Source organism: Notothenia coriiceps, unplaced genomic scaffold (assembly GCF_000735185.1).
Source record: "Notothenia coriiceps isolate Sejong01 unplaced genomic scaffold, NC01 NC01_scaffold00036514, whole genome shotgun sequence".
In the NCBI taxonomy this organism is placed as follows: Eukaryota; Metazoa; Chordata; class Actinopteri; order Perciformes; family Nototheniidae; genus Notothenia; species Notothenia coriiceps.
The window spans coordinates 267,077-279,927 of record NW_011369215.1 but is presented as its reverse complement, the minus strand read 5'-3'; the positions used below and the strand labels follow the sequence as shown (position 1 = coordinate 279,927).

Sequence of the window (12,851 nt, the reverse complement as noted above, 5' to 3'; positions counted from 1 at the left end):
TACTTGAAGTGATTACTATACACTGCATTTGTTAACCCTGTTGTTGTGGATTGTCAGTGGCAGGTGATTGATTCCGAAATGATTGATGATTTCTAATGCTGCATGAATGAGGCAGGTGCAGTGAGCTATGAACCATCATTTCTGTTTGGATTGGGCAAGGGTTAGAGGAAAGACACAATGAGGCGGCAATACAAAATTGTAAAAAAAATAGCTAAACAACATGAGGTAGGCATGAGAGGCAAGTCTGACACAAATTGTTTGCTCTTGTGTTTATGAATTAAGAAGTGAGTTCACACATTTTCTTAATTTAATTTGAGCCTTTGCAAACCATTTACATGCACAAAAACCTGTATAACACACCACGGGAAAGTGTCAAACACCCAAAATCATAATATCCTCTTTAAGAACAGGTAGAAAAGAGGTTTTGCCTTAATTGTTTTGTTTCCATATTAAGGCAAGTATTTTTTAAAGTGGTTACAATATCATTTCAGCAAATTACTTTTGTTAAGAGAATACGGTACATTAAAATGCACCTGGAAGAAAATATGTTTGCTTTTAGTGTAACTTAGGGTAATGTTGCATTTTAGCCCCTTGTGGATGAAAGTCGGACTACAACAACAAGAACAAAATCCTGACATCCAATAGCTATAATAATTAATAATTTCAACTACCAAAACACTTTTTTTCTCCTGTTTTCACAGATGGGAAGAAACATGAACACTTTTTATTATCTTGTTACCTGCAATGAGTAGTATACCCAGGGGGGCATACTACGAATCTAGTTACAAGACACGAGTGGATCTGACTTTAATTACATTTGACTCGAGTGTTTCGTCAACTTAATGTGTTGCTTAAAATAATACTTATGCATACAGTATGTGACACTGTGAGTGTTGCACGGCCAGATACGGCTCAGCTGACTCAGATAAGGAAATATATGATACATTATGATGTGATATAAATGATAATGGGACACATCGACGTCTGCACTCGCAGTGCCGCGGACTGTATACAGGCAACGTAATGTTACTTTGATCCGGTTACTTATGTTGTGGCAGATATTTAATTAAGCTTTCTTAACATAATAGTATAATAGTTATAATAGTCAGATTGCTCTGAAGATGGGAGGTGATATTCTATTCATTTTCACGTTCACACAGTCGGTGATTTTGGACGGCCGTCTTTCCTGCAACGGCAGTTTAAACTGTATTTCCTCCGCACACTGAGCTCTGATTGGTCAGCAGGCGTGGTGCTTTCGCTGAGTTGATCTCTTATCCTGGAAATCATCCTGCTTCGGAGTAGTGATGGGATTTATGGCTCTTTGAAGGGAGCCGGATCTTATGGCTCCGTTCCTTTCAAAGAGCCGTTCAAAAGAGTCGTTCAAAAGAGCCGTTTTTTTAAAGGGGGCGGGGTTACTAGGTTTATCTGCGAAATAATCACCAGGATAATGATTGACTGTATTGTCAGACCTAATGTCAATAATCTGCATTGTAAACATGACAAAAGGTGGCGCCATATTCATGTCAGTGAATGTATTTTGAATGTAGCCTCCAGCATCCAACTGCGTTTTCGCGTTTGGCTCATTTTCCATCCGAAAAACACGTTGTCTACCTGTCCTGTACCACTTGTTATGACTTCTCTCTCTCGTGTATTCCGTTAAGACCCACCCCATCTCACTCCTCGTGCTGAAACCTGGTGTTCACTCTCTGTCCTAAACGGATTGTTGGAGCTCGCCCCCCCCCTGTGAGCCCAGTGTGCTCTGATTGGTCAAGCGACGTGCAACTGCTCGCGAGGAGCTGCTGTGAGGAGCAGACAGGGTTTCCGTGTCGAAGATAAATACAGTCAGAGTAGGGGTGGGTCTTCACAGAATACGTTTTGGGGAACAAAATCAAGCTTTTTAAAAGGCTAGTGGATTTTGGCAGGCAGTGAGTGCGGACAAACGATTGAACGATAACAAGAACGGCTCTCACCAAGTACGACTCGGTTCCCCTCGTTCATATCAAAGAGCCGTTCAAAAGAATCGGCTCGTTCGCGACCGACACATCACTACTATCCTGGACCTGAAGTGAGAAGACACAGAGACGTAAACATGGGCAACACAGTGGAAGTGGCCTGTCAGTCACAATTCAATCCTTAAAGCATTCCCTGCTTTAAGAGTTATTGAAGAAGACTTCAAACTAGCACGTGAGACCATAAACCTGTCAGGAAAACGTTTACTGTGGTAATAAATCAAGTAAGAAGGACGGTCCTTTTCTCAGAGACTTCTATACAATCAGGCTTATATTTGCATCCAGTGGAGTTGCAACCAGTTGCTGCTTTAAATGAACTGTCTGGCAATTTGAACCAATAACAAGCTGAGAAATCTCCAGATGTCTGGATCTCAGTTCAGAAACCTGTGAGTTCAAAATGCTGCTCCAGGGCATATTTTGTTATTATATGCATCCTTTCATTCATCCTCCATATTTGCTTATTTTTGTTATCTCAGCATGCATTGGCAAAAGGTGATGGAGAAAAACCCTAAATATATTGGTTAATGTTTTTTTTATTTCAATAAAAATATATGTACCCACCATTATACTCTTTTGAAATAGTGTAAATCTATGCTAAAACTGTCTGTATCACAATCCCCCCCCCCCACACACACACACACTCAATCCATTAGTCCCTAAAGCCCACAAGTAATCCAGGAATTGGAGTGAATGGCGTGAACGGGTCAGAAATAGATCATAGGTTGAAGAGTGGACATCTGGACGACAGATATTAGACCTGTTTATCTTCCCAATGCATCTCTTTAATAATAAACCATGTTTCAAACAGAATACCAAAGCTGAACTGATTATACTGGTAACTCAATCGACATTCAATCAGTCGTTTTAGCTGCTGTTAGACCGTCTGTAATGAACAGTATGTTACTTTATGGTAAAAGTAAAAAGCATTATAAGGTGATCATGATTTGGTGGAGGTAATCTATAGGAAATGTGGCTTTCTTGCAGAGTAACATTTGCAAATGGCTAGCAGTCAACGCTCAACACTTAATATAAATCCACCAAGAGATAAGCTTAGCACAGACTGAAATCATGGCTCTGTTTAAAACGTTTTAAAATAACTCATCACTGTGAAATTTGCCAAGAAACCAACAGGAAGTCAATTCTCCTGACCATTAAATACATAGTCTGGCAAATAACTGCCCTTTAAAACACAGGCATTATTGAACAGTTATGTTCTACCAAACAACAGATATAATCTTGAATGGTGAGATCTGCTGAGGCTCGATTTTGTTACCTGATAAACTAGACTGTGTTTCACCCTGCTTTCTGGCGTTATGCTAAGCTAATTGTCTAATTGCTGCAATTCGTAGTATAAAATCTAATTCTTGGCAGGAAGGCAAGAAAGCACATTTGACAAAATGCCATGATATTCATTTTAATGTGAAGCTATAGCCAGGAGATTATAAAGATTAACTTCCAGGCTGAAGCACACTCCAGGAAGTGGTTCTCACATCACAAACATAATGTGCATGTTACCTTTTGACAGAGGTATCAATATTCTTATCAGAAATGGTTACTTACTGCTTTTACGCGAGTGATATTTAAATACTCAAATGTGAATACAATAGTCTTTATTTTGCAAATTCTTTCTTTTCAGCAGATAAAATTAAAACACATGGTACAAAATCTTAGAATAGAAATCTCAAAGAGGACTACAGTACTGAAGCAATACAGACGGATTGTTTTTATTTTCCTGGTTTATGGGTCTGTTAGTTTTAAACTACAGGAACACCTTTCCTGTTTAACAGAGGCTGCTGAAATGTCGGAGCTCAATCCAACAGCACAAAAACAGAATAAAGTTATTTCCACCAGTCTGCTGCTCTGAGTTTCTATTAACTGTATATCTCCTTTGCCTTTAGACTACTGTCAATAAAACTCAACTAATCAGCAAAAAAAGCCTTCAGCATCCCAAAGGGAATCTTTTATGTGAAAGAAACTGAGTTTTATTGACAGTCATTGGGAAAAATATGGCAAAAGAGTGTTTACATTAGATGTATTTTGTTGACCTGTTGTTCAATCACCTTCTCAAACATCTTTTATTTCATTATCAACAGATACATTTCCACACAAATTGACGTCCATGTTTCCATCAGGGACGGACATAACAGAGATCCAGGTTGCATACACCTCCTGAAATCTTTCCCATTCGCAGCTTCAAACGTCTGCAGGCTTGTTTCTCTGCTGCACAGGAAATGATACGATGACATCACCAGTCTGTTTGGAATAAAGTCTCTACTTGTTGAGGTTCTCCAGCAGGATCTCAGCTCCTTTGTTGTTGGCAAGGCTGCTGAGCTCTCCTTTGATGGACTGCAGCGCCTCCTTCACCTCCGCAGCCACAGACTTCTCATAGCTGTTCAGGAGGCTGCAAACAAAACAGGCAAAGGTTTCATTATTTATCCATGTCATGCCTTTGTGTTGCTCACATTATTAATGAAGTGTTCCCTATTAACACTGCTGACAGAATGTGGAATGACAAGAAAAATGTGGACACTGTTGGAAAAAATATATGTTTTTTGTTGAGATTTTTTAAGCGTTTCATTGTTTTGAGCATCACACCTCCACTAATTTACATGGGGTTGTTATGGCAGAAATCTCATGCTTAAAATAAATAAATAAAATCAAAGGACCCTGACAAGTACAGATACTACTAGAGGGACACTTATGGTTTGGATGAGGTAACCTGTGTGTGTGTGCACTGACCTGCAGAGCACCATGGCTCCTCTGTTGACTTTGACCCAGCTCTTCAGTTTGTCTGTTCCCACTGCGTCCACCAGAATCCTGCTGAAGCGCTCTGAGAGGAAACAAATAAGAGAAGGGAGACATGCTTTAGTTATCAATATTTTAGCTCATAATCTTATCCTTGTTTCAAAAACTGCACTGATTTCAAATTAATTAGGTTAATAAAAAGAAAAACATTTGGGTGCAGTTTTGCAAAGGTAAATGAATGTATGACTTCATGGCCTAGTTGTAGGTGTGTGTGTTTTTACCTTCCTTGCCGGCCTCTGCCAGCGTCATGTCCTGCTCCAGGAGCCACTTCAGCACCAGGTGTCCTGCTGGGTGCTCGGCCATGTGAAGCTGCAGCAGAAACAGGAAGTCAGTGAGAAGAACAGCAGACTTTGTTTTGGAAAGCCATTTATTGTGAGGAGAACCTCCATGCTTGCTTCTTCCGAAAAACCCACACACACACACACACACACACACACACACACACAGGTTCAGGACTTATAAGTCCGGACTTGTGTCAAGTTGTGTGAGTAACTAAAGTCAACTTATTGTGAGCTAATTATCAATTGAAAGTAAACTCATAATCAACTCAAATTCAAACTCGTCAGGTTTATTGTGCCCCCTTCCAACTTGTGTCTACACCATGTCTTTTCTAGAACTCTACATGTGTTACTAACTACACAACACAACTACATACATAGTGATGTACATACAAGACTCAATATGCAAGAGTACAAGTCTATGTGTTCTTGTTCAAGAACAACAGCATATTGACATTGTCTGGGTGAAGTGTTGCTCTTTCGGCAGACACTATATCACCATACATACAAAGGAGTTAGCTTAGCTACACTACCGTATATGGCAACCAGTATCCCATGCTTGTCAGTTAGCTACACTACCAAATATGGCAACCAGCATCTCACGTCAGTGTCAGTGTCCACTATGTCTAAGCCAGCTTCCCTTGACGTCACACAGATCTCGCGAGCAGTTGCGATATTTTGCGAGACTTCGTGAGTTCAGTAATGGCCGCCATATCAGAAGCCAAAACAATTTTTTCATCTTTTCTCAGCGCAAATTTCTCGATCTATGGAAGGTTTTAGATGGTTTAGAACAAAAAGGAGAATATACGTAATTACCGGTTCCCGACGTTCCGGTTTTAACCGGACTTGAACCGAAACTTTTTACAAGTCCAGTACCGGTTCGGCGTACCGGTACGCAGCACTACACACACCCCTACCTGTCCGTCTATCCCCCCTGGAACCAGCTCCTGATTGGCCAGCTGAGCCACGGCTGTCATGGCGGGCCGCAGATCCCCGCAGGCCGACGCCAGGATGTCACTGATGGTGACGCTGGACGCCTTGTCTATCACCATGGTGTCGGCGTTGGTACGGAGATGCTCCAGCAGCGGGGGGGAGACGACCTCCAGCAGCTCCTTTCGCCGGACCGCCATGTCCTTTTTACTGAGGAGAGGAACACAGATCTGATGTCACTCTGCTGCAGCGGTTACATCCCTCACTACTGATGTCCTCCCTTCAGGAAGCCCTTTGCTCCGATCAGTATGAATGAGCACTTTCCCTACCTTGAGAAGTTTAAATGTTTATTTGGAAGCAGTTGGTGAACTTGCTCGCTAGTTGAAGGATAGATACCCCCTACAACCCCAATTAAAAAATGGAAACTATCCCTTTAAGAGCAGCAGGGGGCATGTGATTGGCTGAAAGGTGAGAAGCTTGAAAATAACTCCACTGTCATAAAAAGTGAAAGCAAATAATGACAAAATGTGTCATGGGGCAAAAAGGTAGTTTTTATATTTTAATTAGACATTTGTGATGAGTTACCTGTGTGTGTTCCCGTCTCCTCGCGCCAGCACCTTGATGATCTCCGGCAGCAGGTGAGCGGGGTCTCTGGGGGTCAGCAGGTACAACAGAACCTTCTTACCGTATTTATTACCGATGACCTCATCCAGAGACAACAAGACTTCCTGCACAGGGAAACAGGCGAGACAAGACTTTTAGATAATAACTACAACCTGATTATATTAGCCTATTAAATCATAGTTGTGTTTGATTTTGCATCATCAAAAGCACATGGGCTCAGACTCACAGAGAGCACGGCCTGTTTGACCAGCTTGGTGTCGTCCACACAGTCGAACATGGCCAGAAGAACCAGGTGACCGAACTCTCCCTGTGGACGGAGAACAGACACATGAACATCAGGAGTTCAGGTAAGATATAAGCTGATGAGTTTAGATATTTATAAATGCAACCTTTTCTCCTAGTAAATATTTATAATTAAGAGTTTTGTTCTCTAAAATCCAATGAGGCAACACAGTTACAGACAGCTCGTTTCTAAAATGAATGAATGGCATTGAGAACTCACCGTGGCAAACTTCACCATGTAGGTCTTCATAGTTTTGATGATGACTTTTCTGTCCTGAAACATGACAAATAAAACTGCTGTTCATAACACAAGATATGATTGTTGATGCATTTTGTTCATTTGACTTTTTAGCTGTGGTATTCATTTCCTGTGAGGCAGAATTAATGACCAAAACTACAGTTTGAAAATATGTGACCTGCTCTATCGAAATCAGTCGCATTGACCCGAAGACACATTTTGAGTTGTATACACTGCTGGAAAGAGAAAAAATCAGATGTTGGTAAAATAGTGCTAACATCAGTTTTGAAATATATATTCATGCGAACTTGTTAATCGCACCTAAAATGTGGCCAGTGGTTGGGCATACTATACAATATTATCTACATTAAAAAGAATATATCAGGTGTGTGTGTGTGTGTGTGTGTGTGTGTGTGTGTGTGTGTGTGTGTGTGTGTGTGTGTGTGTGTGTGTGTGTGTGTGAGCACACACACCTTGGCCGTCCCGAACCACAGACAGTTCATGGCCACTCGGGCTCCGTCGTGTGTGTGAGCCATGTAGACGACTGACTCTCTGATGGACTCGATCATCTCCTGCTCACACACACACACCGGAGAGAAGAAACATGTAATTCCATTCAACAGTAAATACACTTTAAAAAATGTATTTTACTTTTAAAATATTTTAGTTCTATGAAACTGTAACATTTGACTTGTTCATACTCTTTTACTGCTTTTTTATTGAGACATTTACTTTTATTTTACAGCACATTGTATCCTTCTTAATAAAGAAATATATACAATGTGAACAATATCTTAGATGTCAAAGAGCTGCTCACCGTTCTCTGTTTCTCGGGTGCAAACAGGAAGTAGTCCAGGAAGACTTTGTGGACCAGAGAGTGTTTGATGACTTGTTCTCTGAAACACAACCACAGAAGATGTAGTTACCTTGTCTTTCAATCAACACAGGTGACATTAAATCACATAAATGAAGCGGAGAAACAGAAGCGCTTTTTATTATCTTTGACTTATCCAAGAAATGATAACTAAACATTGTTGGTCAGGAATCACATTTCCACCGTTAAGACTCCAAACATTAAGAAACATCTTCAAATGACTTGTTTTGTCTCAAAGGTTACTAACTAAATGTTGTGATATAAAACACGCTGCCTTACTTCTGGGCCATGGGAGTGAGGGTCTGCTTCATCTCCTCGATGATGTTGGCCAGCTTGTCCGGGTTCGCCTCGGCCACTTTCTCGATGGTGTTACATACTCCAGACTGAAACACAGGAAGAGGAACGTTCAGCCACTCAGAGCAGCAGATAACACTCACACGACCAACACAGACACAATGACATCATCAACACTGTCCATCATCATAGAGTGTGTGTGTGTGTGTGTGTGTGTGTGTGTGTGTGTGTGTGTGTGTGTGTGTGTGTGTGTGTGTGTGTGTGTGTGTGTGTGTGTGTGTGTGTGTGTGTACCCTGCAGACGGTGTAGGTGTTCCCGTACAGCTCCTCAGTGAGCATCAGTCTCTGCGCTAACACGGCTTTGTCGTTGTAGGCGTACTCGATGATGGACGAGNCGACCCCCACACTTTGCTAGTCGTGACGTGGTGCCTCCTTTCGCGTCTTTCAGCGGCTCAATTTCTCTCGCCCGACGCAACGCCGTACCGAAGAGACGTCCATTGCCCTCTGCGTGAGACCGCCCCAGAGCAAGTCCTAGGGGCTTTTCCTTAAATTATAAACGTGTGAAGTAGGGTTCCCGGTGACCAATGCCACGGCGCACAAGTCGGTCCACGGCTGGGGAACTATTATATGTGTACAAGTGAATACAGAGGAAAGCACTTCACTAATTGCAGTACCCATAAGGAGCTGTACAAATGCTGCAGTTTTTGCGTGGCTGTGTCTTTAGTTGAAAGCCCAGTGGCGATCTGCTCATCTCTCATTGAAATAATATGCTACAAAGGGGCGGACTGGCCATCTGTGTGTTGAACTTTCCTGTCGGCTCCCAGACCGTAGTCGAGGAGGGCAGAAGCAACAAGCTTCAGGTTCAATAACCCACTTTAGCTTAAATGACTGGAGAGAGGCGAGCTCTTCTTGGGAGGCCGTTGCATTTATTTAGCTGTTCTTCTGTTTCACAAAATACATCACAGACCTCTGTTTTTCTGCTTCCTCGTTTCACTTCCAGAAACAAACACACGTTCCCTCACTGTCGCTCTACCATCACACACACATGCACAAGCCACACCTCTCTCTCTCTCTCTTAAAGGGACAGCGATCTCATCTCACTGTGCATGACCCTAATATCATAACATGTGTGCTCTGGAGAATCACAGAACGGAGGATCGTCCTTATTATTATGCCGTTTAAACCAATTATTAAAATGTGTTTGTTAAATTCGGCATCATGTAAGTTGCGCTGACAGGTCCACACACTGCTTCCCCGCAGCGAGGCTCCCCCCCCCCCCTTGATAATTCTCGATCGTTGGCACGCCGATAACAATTTATTTTTTGAATGGCACTTCATATCAAAAAGGTTGCCGACCCCTGGTATATATGATAGGAAGCATTGTGTTGTGTAAAAACTAAGAGGACAAAAGTGTCAAACGTACTGGATCGTCATTGCTACTGCCATTCCCAGACAGCTCAGCTCCGTCTCCTGCAGCCATAGCATCAATGGAGGCAGTGATGCCTTCACTCTCACTCTAAGGAAAAACACAACAACATAGTGTAAACATCATCAACAATGCTGGATTTAAAGGTGACCTATCATGCAAAACGCACTTTTGTACGTCTTTTATACATGAATATGTGTCCTAGGTGTTCCAGGGAACTCACCAAGTGTCAGAAAACACAACCCTCTCTATTTTCCTCCATACCCAAATCTCTTAAAAAGGGGCTGCAACGGATCTGATACAGACTGATCCAGATTTGAACACTTCTATGACGTCACAGAAGTGGCGCTACAGCTATTGGGCCAACTCCACCAATCAGGAGGAGACAGCCACGGACATTGCCGTTCGAAAGCGCTGGAGACGCTGTAGTACATATGCCAGACCTATAGATGGTGCTGTTCTCACAGAATCAGCCCATGCAAAGACAGTGTTAAATTGAGCGAAATGAGGAATGGCTAAAACGCATGATCTGTTTGGTATTTTGAAAAATAAAAAGTATAAATATGCCTTATATAGGTATGGTCCTACACTATATTATTCAAATAGCATGATAGGTCCACTTTAAAATGTATGTTAATTACAATATAAGTTATAATAACCATTAATAACATGTAAATAAGTCTATTTAGCTTAAAACACCTTGAGCTCCAAGATAATGTCCTGCAGGTTTCTCATTACTTCAACGTTCTCCTTCAACTCCTGGTCCTCCAATGTCTCCAGAACTTTCTGAAGATCCACTGTACATCTGAAATACAGGGAAATAAAGAGTGTGGTCCAAAAGTTATCATTGTGGCAGTTGTCAACAAATCAATTAGCTAAAATCATCAAAACTGACTCAGGCCATGTTGGACCCATGCTGAAGCTCCCCTAGCTTCATGTCTTTGTGAACTCACGCTGCATGTTGCCCCAGTTGCTCCATTCTGCTTTGCAGTTTGTCATTTTCCTGTTCCGTCTGTAAAAGAAAGCAAATTAAACGTAATTAACCTGATGGATGACAATGCAGTCAATTGTCAGAGGATGGACATCCAAAAATGATAAAGACGAATTGAAATGTGTTTAAATTGTCCTGGCTTTTTTCTACCGATAGGTGAAAAAAAAATTGACTGTAAATAAAGATGGACGACATGACAGCTCCTCCAAAGGGAAGGCATAACATCTCGAGGGCTGGTTACAGTATAGGTCACACGTCGTCATGATTGACAGCTGCTCTGAGTAAAGCTGTCACTAGGCAATAGGCTAGGTACTAAGGGTAAGAATTAGGGTCAAACGGTATGAAATAACCCATGACAATCAATTTGGCTGATAGTGCTTTGTATATTCTAATTTATATTATAAAATATATCATATTGAGAGTGGTGTTATTATTTCGCGAGAACCTGTACCATACAAAGCTTTTATTTCTTAAGTCTGTAGAATATGATGTGTAGGCTGGCAGTTCTCTGCAGCACCAACACACTTCATTGATTCATTTTAATATGAATCTAGTCCATAATGCGATCTCAATACAACTCAGATTAGGCTTGGGCGGTATGACGGTATTACGGTATACAAGGGTATTTGGAAATACCGTCGGTATGATTTTCAATACCGTGACGTCACAGACTGTGCGCCAAATCACAGATCCGTTTCATTCTATTACACTGACACGGAGTTTTGACAGGGACGACATTGGTTGTAATGCACAGCACGCGCCAGCAGAGGGCAGGGGAGGGCAGTCCGTCTTTCCCGCTCTCAGAGCTCAGCACAGAGCTGAGCTGAGCAAGATGGCGGCAGCATTTGCCGGCCCCCGAACTCCGGACAACTGTAAAAACAGAAAAATGCCTTCTGCGCCCTGTTTGGGACTATTTTGGGTTTACTCGTCACCAGGTGACTTCATCCAGCACCACGAGGAGACAGAGGCACTTCCTTTGGGAATGTTTAAGACGGGGTGAGTGAGTGGTTGACATGTTTTAATCTATGCAACTGGTTGATGGTTTTGTAGTCGAGGTCGGACGTTTTTAAAAACGAAGACATTTACGTGCTAAACATTCACGCGAGTAATCAATGAATCAAATGGAAATAAGGTTTTTAAACCAGTGCACGGAAATAATATGGCAAACTATTAGTGAATATAGCAAATTTATTCAATAAGTCAAGTATTTGTGACTCGCCGGTTATAGTATAATGGTCCTGATGCTATGTTATATTCGACTGGTGGGGTAATCAATATTCGGGTGTAATTCTTAGTGGTCTCATATTCATTGGATCATACTGCGTCTGACTAATACTCATAGAATCAGCTAGTCCTGGGAGCGGATTCGTCAATAGTGTCTGCCATTGGGCCATCGTGTGGTCCCCACTGCCTCTATAGCGCCTCCTCTGTATGATGCACTAGTTGTGCATCTGCGCACTTCGTTGCAGCCGGCATGCTGTGTTCTGCGAGCGATCCGATCCCAAATGTTTACGGCTCGCGTGCTGTTGCGTCTTTGTTTTCTCGCTTGTGAAAACAGGTATCTTCATAGAGCTTATGATGTTCAGAATCATTTTATTTTTCCTCCCTCATTCTTTGCGAACCAAGCCGATACGCCAGCCTCACTCAAGCTGACCCAAGTTCGATACCGTCGGTAAGTGGGCAGCGTAGCGCTGGTGGCAAAATATTTTTTGTCTGGGTGCTGCCTTATTGGACAGGATACGTAGTGAGTAAAAAAAATTCTTTTTGAGAAATTGCCCCTTAAAATTGGAGGGGACCGTTCAGTAAATGAGCCGTATACCAGCGGTATGATGTCAGCAAGGTATAACTGTATGAAAGAAAAATTGATTACCGCCCATGCTAACTCCACTAATTGCTCACGTCCTAGAACAACTTTGAGGAGATGCCAGCACCTTCATTTCACAAAGCTTACGATTTTGTCTGTTCTAAAATAACTTATAGAAAAACTTCTTTCATGGACAGGTGTCATCATTTCATACAGTCATTGATCGTGTCCTCTTGCTAGGCACTTAACACATTTCCACAGAGTCGTAAGGCTAGGCACTGCTCCGTTGGTCACGGG

The 12,851-nt window shown here is 42.0% G+C and overlaps 1 protein-coding gene across 1 annotated transcript in view; it reads right to left on the bottom strand.

Annotated features, from left to right (window-relative positions):
• Positions 1–3,402: 3,402 nt before the first annotated feature.
• pum3 (pumilio RNA-binding family member 3) overlaps positions 3,403–12,851 on the bottom strand; it is a 16,267-nt gene continuing 6,818 nt past the window's right edge. The window contains exons 9-22 of the mRNA XM_010792658.1: positions 10,713–10,771; positions 10,459–10,564; positions 9,757–9,849; positions 8,628–8,744; positions 8,320–8,423; positions 7,984–8,062; positions 7,640–7,738; positions 7,149–7,202; positions 6,873–6,953; positions 6,608–6,750; positions 6,010–6,232; positions 5,036–5,123; positions 4,749–4,839; positions 3,403–4,410 (exon numbers count right to left, since the gene is read on the bottom strand). Coding sequence (XP_010790960.1) covers positions 4,281–4,410; positions 4,749–4,839; positions 5,036–5,123; positions 6,010–6,232; positions 6,608–6,750; positions 6,873–6,953; positions 7,149–7,202; positions 7,640–7,738; positions 7,984–8,062; positions 8,320–8,423; positions 8,628–8,744; positions 9,757–9,849; positions 10,459–10,564; positions 10,713–10,771 — 1,467 coding nt within the window. The 3' untranslated portion in view covers positions 3,403–4,280. The remainder of the gene's footprint in view (positions 4,411–4,748; positions 4,840–5,035; positions 5,124–6,009; positions 6,233–6,607; positions 6,751–6,872; positions 6,954–7,148; positions 7,203–7,639; positions 7,739–7,983; positions 8,063–8,319; positions 8,424–8,627; positions 8,745–9,756; positions 9,850–10,458; positions 10,565–10,712; positions 10,772–12,851) is intronic.